We start from the raw sequence: 22,526 nt of genomic DNA, 5'->3' as shown, positions 1-22,526 counted from the left end.
AACCCATTTTACCGAATAATTTAATGCCCTTGAGAAGCAGTTGAGTGCATAATTAGCCTTTTTACAATAGCTTTGCATTGACTGGGTAGTTTTTAAGGCTGTACTGCATTACTATAAGCGAGAAGGGGTGCAGAATGTAAAGTATATCTCACCAGAGCCTTGTTACATTGCCTGGCTTAGAAACATGCTCTGCTTTGGAGGAGAGAGCTCCCTGCTTCTGGCTAGTAAATTATAAATCTGAGAGTGCAGTCAAGAATGTCCATAATCTTAAATCATTAAAAACGGCTTTGCAGTCAGTTTATTAAGTGCCTAGAATGTCCAACTAATCACCCTGAGCAGTTTTTATATTTGGCTTAAAACCAGACTGTAGTTTTATTCTATACTATATTGCATCTCGAGTAATGTTGAAACCCAGGAGTGATATTGTCCTGATATTTTTGTACTGGCCTGCTTCCTGTCAATCCAAATGTGGCTGATGACTGGATACCAAGTCGATGGGTCAGTAAACACACTCCTTAACACTCCAATGTGTATTAGTTTATTTTTACCCATATTTAAATCATTCACTTAAATTATGTGGAGCTTAACAGATATCACTCATCTGTGTGTCTACAGAAATGTTACTTCATGACTGTGAAAGTGCTCTTCCCTGTTTTGCTCTAATGTGGTAATAAACCAAGTAGCCTTTTCTGTTTATTGTCACCCAAGGCTTTATATTGCCAAGCTAAGCCAACCAGTTAAATTGCCATTAACTCCACCAGCTTCACTCGTGGAACTTGCTATGACCAAATGAGGAGGGGGGAAACTATCTCCTGTCTGCCAAGTTTGCACGTTCTCCCCATCGGTTTCCTCCAGGTGCTCCAGTTTCCTCCCACAGTCCAAAGATGTGCGGGTTAGGTGGATTGGCCATGCTAAATTGCCCCTTAGTATCAGGGAGATTAGAAAGGTAAATACATGGTTTTACGGAAATAGGGCCTGGCTAGGATTGCTGTCAGTGCAGGCTTGATGGGAAGAATGGCTTCCTTCTGCATTGTGGGGATTCTATGACTCTATTCAACCTCCTCGGTTAATTTATGTTTCTTTTTCCTGAGGATATTCCCTTTTCCCTTCCGAATGCATTTAAGCTGTGAGCAATAAGGAGCCAATCAAACAGGGTTTCTTGAGCAAAGGAAAAACAAATTTATTAATCAGTAAACCCGATAAAAAGTGACATGAAGCATCACACACACACACACACACATGTGCAGACACACATACATATGCACACAGACACATTTGTCTTTGAGGTGTCAGTAGATTCTAAAGACTGCAGCTGATTCTGCTTAGCTGGTTTGTAGGATGCGTTCAGATGAGGAAGATGTTGCAATTGTTATGAGATGTCAGTTCCAACTGGTACGTTTCCAGTAGAGTTGGTTTCTGGATCTGGATTACACACTTTTTCCAGAAGATAGAGAGGATAAGTGAGCAGCCCTCAGCCTGTTTTCTCCGCTGAAGATTTTCTTGACATCACTTGTGTCACTTGCAATTTCTTTCAAGTGAGTGGGCAGCCTTGCCTTGAAATACTTCACCCATTGTGCATTTTTCCAGAAGATTTCTCTGTATCTGTGGCAGCCATTGTTTCCATATCAGTACTTTACATTTTTAATGTCTCTTCTATAGAAAGCTATGAGTCCTGATGAGTGTCTGGATTATAGGAAATGTTTCTCTCTTCACATTCCCTTCCGAGGGTGATTTGTTTGTTTTTCACCGTCACTTTGGAGTGTGGCCTTACATTTTTAAACAGTTTGAACAAAGAAAAGTACAGCACAGGAACAGGCCCTTCAGCCCTCCAAGCCTGTGCCGATCATTATGCCCTAACTAAACAAAAGAAAAAAACCATCTGCCCTTACTCGGTCCGTATCCTTTTATTCCCTCCCTATGTATTCAAGAGGTGGTTGGATATAGCACTTGGGGCGAATGGGATCAAAGGTTATGGGGAGAAAGCAAGATTAGGCTATTGAGTTGGATGATCAACCATGATCATGATGAATGGCGGAGCAGGCTCGAGGGAGCAGGAGGAGGCCACTTGGCCCTATCTTCTATGTTTCTATGTATTCATGTACCCACCCAGATGCCTCTTAAATGTTGCTAATGTGCCTGCTTCCACCACCTCCTCTGGCAGCGCATTCCAGGCACCCACCACTCTCTGTGTGAACAAGTTCCCCCGCACATCTCCCTTAAACATTTCCCCTCTCACTTCTGTCTCAGTCAGATTGCAAAATTTTCAGTCAGTTGAAAGTTTAAAAAAAATGAAGGAGCATGGTCTCATGACAAACTTTATAAATGCCACTTAAATACTTAAGTGAATTCTGTCTCTTGGATAGCACTAATCTTTTAACTGAATTATCTCCTCAAAGAGCTCCAGATCTGTGAAAGATAAACAACTGCTGTGTTCTTCAAATAAATGTTGAAGTGCTTAAGCCTCTGTGCAGTACTGGTATTAGAGTAACTGGTCTTTTTTTTGTTCATTATCCTTCAGACCTGAGGTATAACTCTGCATTTGCAGAGCTCCTAAAATATTAACCGAGTCCTTTTCCATTTATTTGCATGAGAAGCTGAGGTAATAGATCACCTCAAACATAATTCCTAATGCTTCATAAAACGGTGTAAAATATTTGAAATTTTATTTCTCCGGCGTATCCTTATTTGATTTCAAAATTCGTACAAATGAACAAGGGCATTCGGCCGTTCTTACTTTATCCATTGAGAAGAAGTCTACAGTTTCACCATCACTACGACCATGATTGAGGCTTTTGCCTTCCCTACCCAGGAGTTCATTCCATATATTGATCACTGTTCATATGAAGAACCTCCTGACGTTGGTGCAATGGTTGTCTTTGGCTGGTTTGGAGCTGTGTCCTTGTCCTTCCAACATGGTTCAGTTCATGATGCTCTGAAGCTACCTTTCCAAGGCCATTGGTTGGTGTTGGAGGGCGGGGGGGGAGAGGGAGAGTTTCTGCCCTCATGTTCAGTGGACAGGGATGACAGCAGAGGCGGAGAATCGAAGGGAGTTCTAAAATGGCTTTTGCACTGGCAGGATTTCCCTGCCTGACTATCCCCACCAGTGGCAAAACAGGGTTTCTGCTCCTGCCAGTGATGTAATGGGGTTTCTGCCCCCACCAGGTAACGGGGTTCCTGATCGCATCATGCAATGACGAGAACCCCGTTCACCGGGGCGGGGGGGAGGGGTGGGGGGTGGGGGGGCGCACAGGTAAATACAGCCCCCAGATGGGAGAGGGTCAAGTTTAGGGACACTGTTGGGGGTGCGGGGTTCCATTGGGGATGTTCGGGGTGGGGTTTCCCTGGAGAGGGGGTCCCATGTCCATGGAGGCGTGGGTCCCATATCTGAGGTGGTGGAGGTCCCGTGTCCATGGGGTGGAATTCTTTTTTTCTCAGATCAGGAATGGGCACCTGCCTGCCCCACCAGCATGACACCATGGGACAAAGTTTCTCCACAGTTTCCATCAAGCTTTCTGATTCTAGAAATGATTCTTGTAGTTCGCCTCGGAAACCATCCCCAGCTTGAAATCTCCCTTGTATCTCAATGGACCAGTTTGTTTAAGTTTAAGTTTATTTATTAGTGTCACGAGTAGGCTTACATTAACAATGCAATGAAAATCCCCTAGTCGCCATACTCCGGCGCCTGTTAGGGTACACTGAGGGAGAATTTAGCATGGCCAATGTACCTAACCAACACATCCTTTGGACTGTGGGAAGAAACTGGAGCACCCGGAGAACCCACGCAGCCACGAGGAGAATGTGCAGACTCTGCACAGACAGTGACCCAAGCCAGGAATTGAAGCTGGGTTCATGGCGCTGAGGCAGCACTGTGCCTTCAAGCTACTGAATCAAGTTGTTTCATTAACTGGAAATAGCAGGAATCCTGCATTCCCTGCAACGTCCCATTCAGTGCTTTCCAGACACTGACTTAATTCTTAACAATTGCACTTCGCTTCCTACATTTCAGAGAGCAACGTATCCACTCGCTGAGAGTATAGGGAACTCATGCCATTTTAAGATGAAATTGTACCCAATCACGCAGAATTTTGTCAAATGTCTTTTTTGGAAAAACATTTTTGGACATATTTATTATGACATACATTTATACTGCTTTTCACAGTTACCCCCTTAAACCCTGAGCAAAATGTTCCTGATACAGTCAGGATTCCATTCCGCTCCCAGTAAATCGAGGGTGGGTTGAAGTTCCAAGTGCCTTGCCCTGATGAAGTGGGCGAAGAATGGATTCGGGGTCGGTATTCTTAAGTAGACTTCTTTTGGGTTTGGGGTGGATGGATGTTATGGACAGACACATTACATCAGTAACCCTCCAGTTCATATTGACAAGTACTGTATCAACCAGAAAGATGAACTTGCATTTCGGGCGGCACAGTGGCACATGTAGGTGGAGTTTTAACAACACCAGGTTAAAGTCCAACAGGTTTATTTGGTAGCAAATGCCATTAACTTTCAGAGCCCTGCTCCTTCATCAGATGGAGAGGCATCCACTCCATCTGACGAAGGAGCAGGGCTCCGAAAGCTAATGGCATTTGCTACCAAATAAACCTGTTGGACTTTAACCTGATGTTGTTAAAACTCTTACTGTGTTTACCCCAGTCCAATGCTGGCATCTTCACATCATGACATATAGGTGGCACAGTGGTTAGCACTGCTGCCTCACAGCGCCAGGATCCCAGGTTTGATTCCCGGCTTGGGTCACTGTCTGTGTGGAGTTTGCACGTCTCCCTGTGTCTACGTGGGTTTCCTTCGAGTGCTCCTGTTTCCTACCACATTCTGAAAGACGTGCTGGTTAGGTGTATTGACCCGAACAGGTGCCGGAGTGTGGTGACTAGGGGAATTTCACAGTAACTTCATTGCAGTGTTAATGTAAGCCTTACTTGTGACTAATAAATAAACTTTACTTTACTTTTACTTTACATTTATATAGAGCCTTTCACTATCATCAGCCCTCCCAAAGCGATATAGAACTTTTGAACTGTAGTCACTAATGAGACTAATGAAACAGTGGCCAAGTTTTACACTGCAAGTTCCAACACTCAGCTTTGTCATAATGATCGGGTAACCTGTCTCTGTGATGTTGACTGAGGGACAAATGCTGGTCGCCACACTATGTTTAACTCACTTGCTCATCTTTGAAATAGTACCTTTTTTTTAATGTCCGCGTCTCAGTTTAAAGTCTCATTCAAAAGATGGCACCTCAGACAAAGCAACATTCCTTCAGTACTGCTCTGGCATTTAAGCCTTGACTTTTATACTCAAGGTGGTAGGACAGGTGGAGAGCAGTTAATAAAGCATATAATATTCTGGGCTTTATTAATAGCAGTGGAGAGTACAAGAGCAAAGAGGTTATATCTAACTTATCCAGGACACTCATTAGGCCCCAGCTGGAATATCGTGTACAGCTCTGGGTGCCACACTATAGGAAGGATGTGGACACATTGGAGAGACTGTAGAAGAGGTTTACAAGAATGGTTCCAAGGATGAGAAACTTCCATTAAGAGTATAGATTGGAGAGGTTAGATGTTCAAAAGCATGAGGGGGCTGATCAGAGTAGATAGGGAGAAACTATTCCTGCTCGTAAAAGGATCAAGAAAGAGAGGACACAAATTTAAGGTGATTTGTACAAAAAGCAAATGTGATGTGAGAAAAAAACTTGTTTACACGGTGAGTGGTTGGGGTCTGGAATGCATTGCTTGGAATCGTGGTGATGGCAGGTTCAATCGATGCATTCAAGAGGGCTTTAGATGATTACTTGAATACAACAACGTGCAGGGGTATGGGGAAAAGGCAGGAGAATCGAACCAAGTCATGATGCTCATTTGGAGAGCTAGCTGGTGGAGACACGATGGGCCAAATGCCTCCTTCTGTGTTGTGACAATTCTGTGAAGTCCTTGGACTGGGACTTGAATGCACAATCTCTGACTCAGATGCAAGAGTGCTGACACTAACCAGAAAGCACAATGATCTTGGTTTACTCCAATCTGTGTATTTCAGTGCCCCAACATGATGTCCGAATTGTTCTCAGCCTATTTGGCAATTTGGGAAGGATTGCACCAAAGTTACCGGGAGCCCAAACCAATAGCAGCATTACTGTGATAGAGCAAATCCCATTCCCAGCTTTGTGCATTGCACATGAGGCTTTCTTAACACTCGCATGAAATGTGTTTGAAAGGTGAGGGAGCATTGACATTAGCCGGGAGTCTTTGCAATCTGCCATTACTGATATCAGCTGCACATTTGTTTCTTGGTGACAGAAAAATGTAGCATGTTGGGCATTATACGCAATGACCCTAACACCTGACTTGGTGGGCAACCTGGAATAAAAGCAAAGGCAGGGAAGTATGATGGCATCAGCAGCGTGTTATTCATTGTGCCCAGCTACCTGGAATTGAATCATCAGTAGTGCCTTAGCACTGTAACTCGGTTACAGCATATACGGTGCTTCCTTTTTATATTGGTGCATTCCGATCCACAAATGGAGATGCCCACGGTGTTATTTACTGCCTGCGGAGCTATTAGGAAGGAGACTGCTTTATTCAGGAGAGCCAATGATTCCACCGCTTTATCAACTGGCCAAAGTGAGTGTGTGTATGAACAATATATTTACATTTCATTGCTGCTTTACACAGACGCATTGGATGATTGTAGCCATGTAGTATTCATACTTCTGTTCATAATGATGAGTCCTCCATGAATAGCAAGGGATTCTATATTTAACCCTTGCCAATAACATCTATTCAACAGCAAGAGACTGAGGTAGAGCACAGATCAAATAAGGCCCATTGCAACCAGAGGAATATTATTGAGCATGCTACTGGCATCTTTAAGCAGCGCTTCAGATGCTTGAATAGATTGGAGGCACCTTGCACTACATCCACTGCTCCCAAGATTCTCATTATTGTGGCTGCATCTTCTACAGAGTTACCATACAAAGGGGGTCTCAGAGTTGACTAGGGGGAATGAAAGGACAGAATCAAGGCCAGAAGAGGATGCTGAAATTGACAACATAAAAGCTTCACTTCAGCCTGGAACACTAATGTAGCAGATTCTCAGATGAGATACATTTCGCTAGGCACCTGAGCTGTCCCCATCTTTTTGCACCCTGCACCACCCATTCATCAGTAACATGTTTCTCTATCACTCTCAATGCCATTTATCCTCTCCAAAATGGACAAATCAAGTGTACACAGTTTACTGGATAAATTGATTTAAATATTAATAATGCTGCTGTCTTAGAGCGGCACAGTGATTAGCACTGCTGCCTCACAGCGCCAGGGACCCAGGTTCAATTCCCAGCTTGGGCCACTGTCTATGCAGAGTTCCCCACATGTCTGCGTGTGTTTCCTCCGGGTGCTCCAGTTTCCTCCCACAGTCCGAAAGACGTGCTTGTTAGGTGCATTGGCCATGCTAAATTCTCCTTCAGTGTACCCGAACAGGTGCTGGAGTGTGGCCTCTTTTTAGGAACTAGGGGATTTTCACAGTAACTTCATTGCAGTGTTAATGTAAGCCTACTTGTGATACTATCTAATGCAGCACTCCAGCTTTTTCCCCTGAAAGCTCAGGAAACTGCAAATCATTGGACAAATGAAATGAAATATTTTAATCTTCCTTACATATAGCACAAGTGAACTTTATATTGCTGTTATAGGTGTAATAGAATATAAACTGTAATATGTAGGCTCATAGCCCACATCTTTATTGGGAGACGGTGGCGTAGTGGTCATGTCACTTGACTAGTAATTCAGAGGCCCAGGCTAATGTACTGGGGGACATGGGTTCAAATCCCACCATGGCAACCGGATGGAATCTGAATTCAAGTAATTATCAGGAATCGATAGTCTCAGTAATAGCCACCATGAAACTATTGTAAAAACCTATCCATTAATACCCTTTAGGGAAAGAAATCTGCCATTCTTACCTGTTCTGGCCTACATGTGTCTCCAGAACCCATAGCAATGCAGTTGACCCTTAACTGCCCTCTGAATAGGTATGGCAAGCTACTCAGTTCAAGGGTAACTAGGGATGGAAAACAAATGATGCCCACGTCCTGTGAAAGAATAAATAACATAGATAAAAAGAAGTTGCTTAAATCAATAATCTGATGTATTTTTACATTACTTACCTTTGTAGTGATGGACTAAGCATTTAGGTGGATGTGAAGAGAAAAACAGTTAAGCTAATGAGGTACATGGTGCATTAGTGGGTGGCAGTGATGTAATGGTATTGTCACTGGACGAATAATCCAGAAACCCAGAGGGGTAATGCTCTGGGGACCCAGGTTCGAACCCCACCATAGCAGATGGTGAAATTTGAATTGAAGAAGAATCTGGAATAAAAAGTCTAATGATGACCATGAAGCCATTGATGATTGTAACCAATTGACTCTTAAAGGGTGCTTGGGGATATTTTCAATAAATGCTGGCCTAGCCAGTGACACCCAAATCCCACAAAAGAATAAAACAAATGAGTAATTTAACTCTTTCCCACATTCCATATCGAATACACTTCACATTCATCTCAGGAAACTGTGGAACTCGGGTGGAGGAGAAATGTGGTTTAGTTCTTTTCTGTCCAGCTCTAAGCAACATAAACCATTTTGGGGCAGAGAGGAAATGGAAGTGTTCTGAAGATATTACCAATCCTTTCAACACCAAGAATGAACAAGTGATTGGCATTTGACTCTGGATGTATCTTTTCAAATTATATTGAGCATCCAAGTTTCTGAGCAAGAGAATTCCACCGTTACGCCACAACATTCCTTTCTACTACTGAGGAGGGAAAAAAAGACTCCTATTTCTTCCTACCATTTTGATTTGGCTCATCCTCCTAGCTTGGAAATATTGGAGAGGGGAGAGTGGAGTGGCAGCTTCCAGCAGCTCCTTGACAGTTATCACCAATATCACTCTGCATTGATGGATAGGTAGGATGTATAAATCAGTTGGTGCTCTACCAATTCCTTACCCTTTCCCCTTCCCCCCCTCTTATATGGAAAATTTTGTGACTTCTATGCCAGCGTTTGCCGGCTGTAATCTGACAGACTCCATCCAGATGAGGTGAGCAACTTTGAGTGACAAATAGCCTTGGGGTTTGACCTCGTGACCTTTAAATTGGAAATTGAGCAGATGAACCATCAGAGGTCAATACATTTTTTTTCCCCTGGCTTGCATTATAATAGCCTCTCCTCAAATATTCTTCTGACCATTTCAAACGTCGAGCATGTCTTTTCAACATTCTGTTGTGCTTTACAAAGGGCTAAAATGCCTTTTTTTTGATTAACGAAAAAGCAGTATTCTGTTTTCTACGGACTTGACTGCTGCGTCAGTGAATGACACAATCCGATCTTGAAAGAAACACAAATTAAAATCTGTTTTAATTATTGACCAGTTGAGCAACAAGATTTGTTGCGAAATGTTTTGAAGAATGACGTTAAAATAAAAATTTCAGGAATTGACGGCGTTGAGCTTAAAGAATTTGACATTCTGCCAAAGGCAAGCCATGGGCATCAATATTTAGCCGTGATAATGAACTGCCAAACTGCATAATCAAGGTAAACTTTTCTTTCTAACGAGCACGGTGTGATCTAAACTGCAAAATGTTTATGCAGTTATTATGTACGCCCTGTTGACTTGGGCTTTCCAACAAGTCTTTCGCCGGCCACTAGTCCACTAGTGACTTTGTTGGCCAAAATAAGGCAGTGGTTAATTATAATCTGGGCTCAGTTTAAAGGTTTTTACAAGCGATGGCTCACACGAGCTCAGCAGAGCAGGAAGCTGCTGGCCATTGTCTGAGCATCGCTACAGGGAAGGTGAGCGCATATGTTGAAAAGCTGATGCCGAGCTTACAACCAGAACAGCATCTGTGCTGATTGTTAGCTTCCAGCGTGTGATCACAATGAGGATAAGCCTGGCTGAAGAAGTTCAAACCAATTTATGAAAAATAATTAGAACACGTCTTAGAGCGCAAATGACTTGGGCATTAAAAACACTTAAGTATTAATGTGTTTATATGACATTCCTATGTCTGCTGCATTAACTTAAGCTTCACCCCATTATCTTAACCAGTTACACTTCAGTTGAAATAACAGACAGATAGTAGCTGATGAACTTGCTAAGTGTTCCTTTGTAATGTTTCGCTGATAGTCCTTTCCACCCGTCTTCCTTTCCGGGCTTTTCTCTCTCCCCTCATTTTTGTACACCCTCTCCAATGTCCTGACTTTTTGCCCAGGCACAATTCTACAGGGTATCTCGCCCAAGTGGCTGTTATTAACCCTTGACATTGAGTGTTTGCATATCACCCCACTGTAAGGAATATCGGAGCTTAAACTCATCTTGGCCTCATGCCACATCCACAAGCGTTCATTTGAAGCAGTGATGGTTGGGTAGCGATTGGGAACAGGAGCACTGGCTGATTATTAAATATTTTTCAATCCTCACTAATGCAAGCCTCTGGCTGAAATTAGTTAATTCCATGCAGATCATAAAACGGTTCTATCAAGGGGGGGGGAGGGGGCACTTCATTTGTTTTCAATTTCTTTCACAAACCATTAAGGTAACACTTCATGCCTTGTGACCACATATGCCATTCTTTTCCTCCATCTCTTTTCTATTTATGCCTTCGTATTTACTTGTAAACATTTTGGTGGGGTGGCACAGTGGTTAGCACTGCTGCCTCACAGCGCCAAGGACCCATGTTCGATTCCTGGCTTGGGTCACTGTCTGTGCAGAGTCTGCATGTTCTCCCCGTGTCTGCATGGGTTTCCTCTGGGTTTCCTCCCACAGTCCGAATGACGTGCTGGTTAGGGTGCATTGGCCATGCTAAATTCTCCCTCAGTGTACCTGAACAGGCACTGGAGTGTGGCAACTAGGGGATTTTCACAGTAACTTCATTGCAGTAAGTAAGTAAGGAAATGTATTTATTAGTCAGAGGGAGGCTTACATTAACACTGCAATGAAGTTATTGTGAAAATCCCCTAATCGCCACACTCTGGTGCCTGTTCGGGTACACTGACGGAGAATTTAGCATAGACAATGCACCTACGTCATTTGGGCTGTGGGAGGAAACCGGAGCATCCGGAGGAAACCCAGGCAGACATGGGGAGAATGTGCAGACTCCATACAGACAGTAACCTGAGGCCGTGAATCGAACCCAGGTCCCTGGCGCTGTGAGGCAGCAGTGCTAATCACTGTGCCACCTTGCCGCCCTGCAGCACTAACGTAAGGCTACTTGTGACACAAATAAATAAAATTTAAAAAATCAATAGTCACCATTTTTTGCTTTTAAATTGCAGTCTGCATTTCCAGAACTGACCTTGCAGCCGTTCACCGTGCTGCCTGTGAAAACAAAATGGAGCGATGGCACGATCCACATTTTACTGTTTGACATCAGCGCCATTTGTGATCAGCTCCTCTCGTATCAAGAGAAAGAGCCCAAATCACAGAATATTGTCCAAAGTCATGAGACATTGAAGAGACTTACCAATATTGACGGGAAAAAACCACCCATGTCCTTAAAAAGAAACAAGACAACAGCATCCCCATGTCAGGCAAATGGCTCGGTGAAAGATTTAGTCCGTGAACATTTATTTTACAATGAGACTAACACAAGTGGACTTGCGAGGGAAGGTGCCGGAATTAGCAAACAAAAAACTAAACCCAAGGGTGCTAAACGGGTTGCAACATCAGCAGTGAAAAAAATGGATGTTAATATGGCCAGAGACACAGCAAAGTTGCTAATTTCCTGCCTCTTTCCCTGGGGTGTGGATAGAGATCTGGATGAACTCTGCATGAAGCATCTGGGCATGTTTGAGCCTCGCTGTCCAGTATCCTTTGGCCTTTTGTCACAGGATGATTACTTGTCCCTCCTTTTGCCGGGATGGTATCAAGTCAATCGGGAGGTGACAAAGGACTGTGCATTCTGCAGCAAGATTTCGAATAAAGTTGTGGAACTCGCAAAGCAAGTCTCAAATATTACCCAAGCTTACACTCTCTCTCTGGAGGAGACCCTGAATGATGAAGCAGATGGACACTTTCAGTCAGAAATGACATCCTATTTGCTATCTGTCATCTTGTTAGTCAACATACAGATGAGAGTGCCTTTTCTGTCCAAAGGAAATGAAACACATTATACAATGAGGTAAGAACAATAGAGTTAACTACTCCAATACAACAGAAATGTGATTAAATCTTAGCCCTTGACTTTAGTAACGCATTTTTGGTGTAGAATATTTACTGTAAACCTGTTAATAGAAGAGACCTTGGTTAGAAAATATTTTGAATTGCCCCTTGCTTATTCATTTGGAATTTGATCATTACTGTTATGGATATCAATAGTGCCTTAATTAATGGAGATTCCCCTGGAAGATATCTTCCCCAGTGAATAGAATGTACTGAGTGTTAATAAGTTCCTTTTCTACTTCCTTAAGATAGAAGAATGCACCATAGTTTCAATAAATGTCATTTTATATTCAATTCTCGTGTCTTTAAGGTTACTCTGCAGTTTCTTAGCAGTAAAATTACTGAAAGTCTTCCTAATATTCAAAAATATCAGAGAGCCTCCATCCAACCTCTTAGATTTTTAGAATTTTTCTTTCAAATGTTCATAATACATAAATAGAATTTCTGACAATGGGTTGCATGACTTAATGTATGAAACCTGCTCTTAATGAATGTAATAATCATTCAATAGCAGCATGGTTAAAATTGGAATGTTCTTACGGGTTAGCTAAAATTGAAACTTCTTTGAAAACGCAGTTGGCTTTCCTAAAACATAGGCCGCAAAATTCCCATCCCGCCCACAGCCGGCGAAACAGAAAATTCGGTGGACCATTTAAAGGTTCGTTGAGCTCGGGTGAAACTTTCCAGTTTTGGGGTGCGCCCGACTTGAAAATCCCACCCATAATTTTATAAGTACTTTATAATTACCATAAAAGGTTCCCATATCCTGCATTTTCAGCAGGGAGCTACACTAAATGGGAGAATAGATTCCCGAAGGTGCATACCAGTGTTACTGCCCTAACTCTCTCCTACACTCACTTCAAGCGCTGTAGGGTTTCTATGATTCTATGATTCTAAGCGTATGTGCCCAATGGGATTGTGGAACTAAGTCTTCAGATTGAGCTTTGTAGGGTTCAGAGGACACCACTTAAATCCTGAGATGACAATGGCTGGAAATTGTTGTTGTGTATGTCCATATTTTTCCAGTCTACCACAAAGATGATTATGGGGAGTCAAGAACAAGTGTAACCTTAAGGTGAAGGGCAGAATTGAACCCGGGTTCTTGGCGCTGTGAGGCAGCAGTACTAACATCCAAACCAACTGTGTGTGCAGTGTGGTGTCAACCATGGCACTTAGAACGGGAAACATAAAGGTGCTAATGTACGATGTCTGTGTTGCCATTATAAATTTCTGTGCCCGTACCGAGGACAAGAATGGCCCATGTAAATGTATCACACTGCAATGAAGCACCATCTTTGTGGGAATCTGTGTGGTAGGTTTATTTAGGCAGCTTCCATAATAATTGTGAGGTTAGGAATTAATGGTGGCAAAGTTCATGCAGACACAAGCTACTTCTAATATTTTATTTGGACATCAATTCTGTCGCAAGATCGACCTAATGGCTCAGATCAACTTTCATCTGTCAGGCATTTGGTGTCACAAACAATCCTTTATGTTTCCCGTTCTAAGTGCCATGGTTGACACCACACTGCACACACAGTTGGTTTGGATGTTAGCACTGCTGCCTCACAGCGCCAAGGACCCGGGTTCAATTCTGGCCCCGGGAGACTGTCCGTGTGGAGTTTGCACGTTCTCCCCGTGTCTGCGTGGGCTTCCTCTGGGTGCTCCGGTTTCCTCCCACAGCCCTTAGTGTCAGGGGGACTAACAGTGTAAATATGTGGGGTTATGGGGATAGGGCCTGGGTGGGATTGTTGTCGTGCTGAATGGCCTCCTTCTGCACTATAGGGATTCTATGATCTTGTTTCTGCACAATTAAGGAGTGCATATCATTTAAAGAGTTTATCAAGGTGACATTAAGGTTAAATACACAGCATTGTTTTATCAGACACAATGGATCTTATTAAACCGACAGCAACAGCTAAGGGAGTTAGTTCCCTGTTTAGCAATCTGCTGATGAGTTTTCTTCCAAATCATGCAAAGTATCTGTAGTGAGCAGGGGGCAACATTTGAAAGAGCTTGTGGCCCAAATACACCGTCCATTTAGATTTTATTCATATTTAGTATAAAAGGACAATTTATTTTCTCAAATGGAGTGGGCATTGCTGGCAACATTTATTGCCCATCCCTAATTGTACTTGAACTGAGTGGCTTGCTAGGTTAAGACCCATCACTGTGGGTCTGGATGATAGATTTCCTTCACTAAAGCACGTTAGTGAACCAGATGGATTTTTACAACAATCAATGATAGTTTCATGGTCAACATTACTGAGATTAGCATTTTTAATATTCCGGATTTATTATTTGAATTTGAACTCCACCAGCTGCCGTGATGGGATTCGAACCCTTGTCCCCAGCACATTAGCCTAGATTATTAGGCCAGTGACGTTACCACTCTGCCACCTTTAACTCCCTTTAAAATTACAAAAGCCTGAGAAGTATCTATTAGAAAAAAGTTCATCATCAAGATAGTAAATTGGCTATCTAACAGTAAATAAGAATCTTGCTGATGGTTTAATTTGCCTTCTGTTTTGACAGTTACTGATACATGTCATGTTAGTATTATACTTCAAAAGATAGATATTTGGTAAGGTAGTTGGGGAAGGTAGCGGTATACTTACAGCACAATAGGAAGTAACTGGGTGATTTTGGAACATGGTGTAGGTGGGGAGTGCCTTTCACTGGTTCCTTGATTAAGTGCCTTAGAAAAAGAACAGTAAGCACAGGAACAGGCCCTTTGGCCCACCAAGTCTGCACTGACACATGATGCCTTTCTAAACTAAAGACCTTTTGCCTTGATGGTAAATATCCTTTGATTTAAATATTTGAATAAAGTTTCTATCTGTTTCTGGTGGGAGTACTAGCTGGACATTCGGAAGAACATACCTTGGTTTATGCAATCAAAATCCTATGCTTTATCTGTGCTATCAATTGATGTCTGCCTTGTGTGAAGGAATCAAAGTCTATGGCCTGGATTTTCAGGATGCCAAGTGTTTGACGCCCCCACCTCCACCCCCACACCCCCAACCCACCCTGAGAGTCAGCGTGTAACCCATCCCTGCAGGCAAGCTTTCATTTCACGCTCAACAGAGCGTTGATTGGCAGTAGGTGGGACTCCCGTCCCCCCCTTGGAGTGGGCACAACCAGAAATGTCCTCCCTCTGTCTTTTTCAAGAGGGTTTCCATTCTCCACACTTGAAGAATTTGCCTTGGAATTCTCCCCCACATGATGCTTTCATTCAGACGTCTTCATGCTCCAGGGTTTCAGTCTTTTTCTTCTGATGTTCTTCACATGTTGATCTCCATGTACACTTTTGCTCCGTCTCTCTCACATTCTGCCAGTTACTTGGCACAACGCCACTGCTCTAAAGACCAGTGGTAAGGAGTCACCAACCTTCTTCTGCCTCCTTGGATCTTCTTGCTTCTCTCAAGCTCACTTTGGAGCAAGTCTTCTGCCTTTGGCTGAATCTCTCATCCAGAAACTTTTCCTCTGCTGCTTACTTTGAACTTCATTGAACAGGATTCCTGTGAAATCATAGAAACCCTACAGTGCAGAAGGAGGCAATTCGGCCCATTGAGTCTGCACCGACAACAATCCCACCCAGGCCCTATCCCCGTAACTCACATATTTACCCTGCTACTCCCTCTAACCTAAGCATCCGGGACACTAAGGGGCAATTTAGCATGGCCAATTAACCTAACCTGCACATCTTTGGAGTGTGGGAGGAAACCAGAGCACCCGAAAGGAAGCCACGCAGACACAGGAAGAACGTGCAAACTCCACACAAACAGTGACCTGAGCTGGGAATTGAACCCAGGTCCTTGGAGCTGTGAGGCAGCAGTGCTAACCACTGTGCCACCGTGCCGCCTGTGCTTGTCCCTTAACTTGACTTTCTTCTTGGGACCTCTTTTTGGCCCATTCTTTGGGTTTGGGTCCTGTTTCTATGTTGTGGGACCGCTCCTTGTCCCCTTGCTGTGTCCTGCTCCTTTGGACACTCTCTCCAGAATAGCGCTCCACTCCCAGGCCACCTGACCGTCTCTTCACATTGTTTCACTTTTGTTCTTTTTCTTTTTCTCTGCATGGCTGATCATCAAATTCAATATCCTGATCGCCCCCTTCCCCCCATGTCTCTTGATTCCTTTAGCCCCAAGGGCTGTACCTGTTTTTTTCTTGAAATCACACAACGCTTTGGCCCCAACTACGTTCTGTGATAATGAATTCCACAGATTCACCATCCTCTGGGAGAAGAAATTTCTCCTCACCTCAGTCCTAACAGTAAGAGGTCAGTATGGGAGTAGTTTACAGGGCACCTAAGAGTAGTCACACGGTAGGATAGAGTTCACAGGAAGAAATAAATGAGGTGTGTAAGAAAGGTACTGTAGTAATCTACATGTAGATTGGGTAAATCAGATTGGCAAGGATAGCCTGGAATATAAGTTCATAGAGTCTATCTGGGGCAACTTCTTAAGAACATAAGAAATAGGAGCAGGAGTAGGCCATCTAGCTCCTCAAGCCTGCCCCGCCATTCAATAAGATCATGGCTGATCTGAAGTGGATCAGTTCCACTTACCCGCCTGATCCCTATAACCCCTAATTCCCTTACCGATCAGGAATCCATCTATCCGTGATTTAAACATATTCAACGAGGTAGCCTCCACCACTTCAGTGGGCAGAGAATTCTAGAGATTCACCACCCTCTGAGAGAAGAAGTTCCTCCTCAACTCTGTCCTAAACTGACCTCCCTTTATTTTGAGGCTGTGCCCTCTAGTTCTAGTTTCCTTTCTAAGTGGAAAGAATCTCTCCACCTCTACCCTATCCAGCCCCTTCATTATCTTATAGGTCTCTATAAGATCCCCCCTCAGCCTTCTAAATTCCAACGAGTACAAACCCAATCTGCTCAGTCTCTCCTCATAATCAACACCCCTCATCTCTGGTATCAACCTGGTGAACCTTCTGTGCACTCCCTCCAAGGCCAATATATCCTTCCGCAAATAAGGGGACCAATACTGCACACAGTATTCCAGCTGCGGCCTCACCAATGCCCTGTACAGATGCAGCAAGACATCTCTGCTTTTATATTCTATCCCCCTTGCGATATAGGCCAACATCCCATTTGCCTTCTTGATCACCTGTTGCACCTGCAGACTGGGTTTTTGCATCTCATGCACAAGGACCCCTTATATTCTTAGAGCAATATGTCCTAGAGCTAACCTGGGAGCAGACTATTCTAGATTTGGTAATAAGCAAGGAGACAGGATTAATCAATAACCTCATAGTAATGGAGCTTCTGGGCATCAGTGATCATAACGTGATAGAATTTCATTTTCAGTTTAAAGGGGAGAAGCGTGGCTCTAAGATTGGTGTTTTTAAACCTGAACAAAATGGCGTTGAGCCCTCTGACGGCAATGATGGCTTTTCCTGCCATGTTTTGCAGTGCTTAGTGACAAGCATCTTCCTGCATGGGTTCCACACCATAGTGCTGGCTGGGCGGCCTGTGATTCACTCACCCCACCATCACCTCAGCACTGCAATCCTCAGGCCACCACATTTAAAGGCCACCCCACCACACACCAGCCTCGCTTCGTAGGTCACTGAGAAATGATGACTGCCAAGAAATCTGCCTCCTGGTTTTTGAACACCTCCCCGGAGAGACTGCCCGATGTTGTGGAGGCCTGACATGCTATGCTGTACCCGCAGGAAGATAACCAGCCAGCAACGTGGCAAGCCCAGCATGGGTGGTCAGTGCTAACGCCCTGCAGAAGAGGACGGACATCCAGTGCAGGAAGAGGATGAATAATCTCTTCCGTTTTGTTTCAAATTCCAGCATCCGCAGTATTTTGCTTTTATCTTAGAACTAGTGGACGCAGTTTAAGAATGAGAGTTCTACCAATTAAGATGGAGATGAGGAGAATTACTTTTAGAGGGACATTAATCGGTGGCATTCTGTTCCCCAGAGCACAGTGGAGGCTGTTTCACTGAATTTATTATTCAAGGTTGAGTTAGACAGATTTTCAATAGGCAAAGGGGCCAAGGGTTATGGAGGGGTGGACGGCAAACTGGAGTTGAAATCGCAGCTAAATCAGCCATGATCTCATTGAATGGTGAAGCAGGTTTGAAGGATTGAATGGCTTATTCCTGCTCCTAAGTCCTATGTTCCTAAGTGTACAACAAACCACTAGCATTCCTCCAAAGCGATTATTGGAGTAAAATTGCACTGTGGTTTCACACATTTAGAGAACATTCCTTTGCCTTTATTTGAAGAAAAGGGGAGGCGATAGCCTAGTGGTATTATCGCTATACTATTAATCCAGAAACTCAGCTAATGTTCTGGGGACCTGGGTTCAAATCCTGCCATGGCAGGTGGTGGAAATTGAATTAAATAAAAGATCTCTGGAATTAAGGATCTACTACTGACCATGAAACCATTGCCGATTGTCGGAAAAAACCCCATCTGGTTTATTAATGTCCTTTAAGGAAGAAAATCTGCCATCTTTACCTGGTCTGGCCTACATGTGACCCCAGAGCCACAGCAATATGGTTGACTCTCAACTGCCCTCTGAATAAGGGCAACCAGGGATGGGCAATAAATGCTGGCCCAGCCAGTGACAACCATGTCCTACGAATGAATAATTTAAAAAAAATTTGAACAGAAGAGAGTTCACTCTTTTGAAGTAACTTTCTGTCAAATCAATCCATAAATTCAACTGTAAAAATCTCTTGAGTTTGTCTTGCTTCTTTGATTTTGGGTTTGGTTTTATGCAACCTTGCATTTGATGGGGTTGGAGTTTGGGATGGGAGAGGATGCTGCTATTTCATGCTCATCATGTATTAGAAGCCTTTATTTGAGATGGTACACATCATTGGTAATCTGCTGTGCACACTTTCCCTCATACTTTTGGTGAAATATATTTCTGCGCATTACATTCACATGCCGACCACATAACTATCTATAGTGCTATAATGCTCAGGATTCAGAATTACTTCATCAAGTTTATGTACTAATGTATCTGTTTAACAAATCACATGTAGAGCAAACTTTACATACAGTCATCATTTATTAATTACTTTTCATCATACTCTTCCAGGTGACTTACATGCAGTGATGACACTATGTATGTAACAGGTTTCATTTATGAGCCTGAAAATGCCCACTCCATTGCTTCCAGCTCTTTCTGCAGTTTGTTTACTTTCCTCTGAGTCCACACCCAGGTTTAACCAATCAAACGCAGTGAGCACTAATAGTAAACAGACACATATAATCAAACACAGAACAATTGAGCACCTCCTCTTCTGTTCCAAATGTGATGACTCTTTCCTGAGTCCCCAGTCATAAGGTCTAATTCATCATAGAACCCTTACAGTGTAGAAGGTCATTAAGCCCATCGAGTTTGCACCAACAACAATCCCACCCAAGCCCTATCCCCGTAACCCCACGTGTTTACCTCACTGATCCACTGACGCTAAGGGGGCTATTTAGCATGGCCAATCAACTGAACCCGCACATCTTTGGATTGTGGGAAGAAACTGGACACAAGGAAGATGTGCAAACTCCACACAGACAGTCACTTGAGGCTGGAATTGAACCCAGGTCCTGGACACAGTGAAGCAGCAGTGCTAATACTGTGTCTCTGTGCCGCCCATTCAGGTGGCCACTTGTTATCAAAGATCAGTTCACAGGGGTGGGGCTCACAGCCAGTGCCAATCTTATATGATGTCCACGTGTGTGCATTCCAACCAGAGTCACTGGGTAATGACCTGGAGAGAGAACCTGGACTGACTTGAGTCTCCTTAAGCTGGTCTGCTGAGGCTAACACTAGCTCCCCGACTGCAGGCTCCTGTTTGGGAACAGCTCGTTCAACCCGCTCATAGATTTAATCATGTAATTGGTTAATCTGGAAACAAAAGTGTGATTTCAAGGCTCATTATTTATGATGCTTCGTAAACTGGTGCATGCTACAGATGTGGCTTACCCTCAAATTAGGCAAAACAGTCAATTCTGCATAAAATCAGATCCCAGGACAGTAAATAATCACCTTTATCCAAATCGTGGCAGTAAATCTATGTGTGCAACTGCAAGCCAGAAGCTTTTAAGAATGACCGATAATTTAATAAACATTTCTAACTTTGAGATAAATGGTTTCCTTTCCGACAAAATTACCTTAAAACGCAATATTACAGAGAAATTTCATATTTAGTTGAAAGCTGCTTTTGAAAGGGCTGAAGCTAAACTAACAAACCAGGCTGCTGTCTTATTGAAGGCTACCTTAAGAATTCTGCAGTGTTTACTATCTGATGGACTCAAAGCTCGAAGGCTGTGTCGGATAATCTGAAAGTAAACAGTACCTCTGTATTTGATCGCAATGTGTAAAGCTGCTGGTGGGGCAAATCGATCTTTGAGTGGCATTGAAAAATTCAGTGATTCTTGTCGGCAAATATTCCATTAAACAGCACCAGTTCCTGTGTTGCTATTCCTTTCCTTACCATTTTTGTATCTGGCATCTGAAGCTGTGAGGAATCTACATGATTATTGGAAATATCCATTTCTATTTATTGGCTCGGTTTCTTTTTTTAAAAAAAAATTAACTGTTTGCACCAGATATTATTTCTTCAATTCTGAAAGTTCAAGTCTTAAGCCATTCACATCAAAGATAAAAATTGTTTTGCACGGATGGGGTAAATATGTCAGACTTCCTGGAGAATAAATGGTGTGCTGTCCCCACCCTGATGATGAATCTGATTTTTATATATATTTATATATCCAATAGTTGTGTTGCCACTTTGCTTAATTGCAAATAAATACAATTAGTGAGGGAAGGTGATGGCTTAATGGTATTATCACGAAACTATTAATCCAGAAACTCAGCTGGGGACCCGGATTCGAATCCCGCCATGGTAGATGGTGCAATTTGAATTCAATAAAAAATATCTGGAATTAAGAATCTACTGATGACTATGAAACCATTATTGGAAAAACCCATCTGGTTTATTAATGTCCTTTAGGGAAGGGAATCTGCTGTCATTACCTGGTCTGGCCTACATGTGACTCCAGAGCCACAGCAATGTGGTTGACTCTCAACTGCCCTCGGGCAACCAGGGAAGGACAATAAATGCTGGACAGCCAGCGACGCCCATGTCCCATGAATGAATTAAAAAACAAAATTAGTTGTATTTATTCTAGTAACAAGCTAAAATTCTGGAAATGGATAGCAGGACATTCAATTTAATTTTTTTTAGATCTGGCCCTTTATCAAAACTCATTCATCATGCTCAGGTCACTCAACTGCATAGCGTTTGTTGAGTTTCAAAAATATCTAATTGCATGAAATTAGTTGTTGACGAAGATTGTATTTATGCGTTCAAACATAGCTATTCTGATCTATAGTAGGTCTGAAGCTGCATGGTCATTTTGTTTTTCGTATATTTGATTGATTTGAGACTTATTAATGATCTAACATTAAATAATGATGCCAAGATGAGTACATTCATTGCAATGTGATCATAAATTCCTTTATAATACATTAATTGTTTCATTAGACATACTTCATAGAAGAGAGTTGCCGTCTAAATTTGCCACAGTTGAAAACAGCTTCACGTTCAGCAGTAAAGCACTGGGCTTACAAAAGTGCCATTTTGTTGCCTACTTAACTTGACCATTCTAGACAAGTTGCCCAATTATTCCGTCCATTTAACTGATTGTCTGATTGCAACAATGATTCATTGATTGCTCATTCTAAGGTATTCCCACTCTCAAGTTTATTGAGAAGTGCTTTAAAAACCGATACCATAATCTGTGCCATTGCAAACTTAACGTGCAGCACAGCCAAGTGTCTCCCTTTGCTGTGTGGTGTGTGCTCCCGCTGGCAGCAGTGAGCAGCAATTCAGAATGATTGTGCAGAGCTGTTGAAGTTAGATGTGGCCCTGCATACTGCCAGTTGATGGCACAGTGTGCATTGGGGGAGGAGAGTTCTATTTAAGGGCAAGGGTTTCAATTGTAACCTGACATATTTTAGAAAATAGACTGTGCTGCCTCCTAATACCAATACATTTCCGCAGCCACATTCCCCCGCCCACTCCAATGCTGGTGGGTCTTTGAATAAAGTAGCCATATAATCTCTGCACTTCCTCAGGTCAGACCCTGACACTTGCGTCAAAGAAAAAGCTACTTGTTCAATTTCACGGCAAAATGTGGAATACATATCATTTTTATTTAGTGGCGGGGGAGACCTTGGAATATAAAACACTTGTGAAAGATCGAAAATATTCTATTCAGCCAGTAAAATCTTCGAATTTCTGTTTGAG

General features: G+C 42.9%; 1 protein-coding gene across 1 annotated transcript in view; it reads left to right on the top strand.

The window, feature by feature from the left end:
- The window catches only part of LOC144511255 (WD repeat-containing protein 72-like), a 294,675-nt gene that overhangs the window by 162,874 nt on the left and 109,275 nt on the right, over positions 1-22,526 (top strand). The window contains exon 15 of the mRNA XM_078241380.1: positions 11,345-12,189. Coding sequence (XP_078097506.1) covers positions 11,345-12,189 — 845 coding nt within the window. The remainder of the gene's footprint in view (positions 1-11,344; positions 12,190-22,526) is intronic.

Source organism: Mustelus asterias, chromosome 24, assembly GCF_964213995.1.
Source record: "Mustelus asterias chromosome 24, sMusAst1.hap1.1, whole genome shotgun sequence".
Taxonomy (NCBI): Eukaryota; Metazoa; Chordata; class Chondrichthyes; order Carcharhiniformes; family Triakidae; genus Mustelus; species Mustelus asterias.
This window is presented reverse-complemented; position numbering and strand designations above follow the sequence as displayed.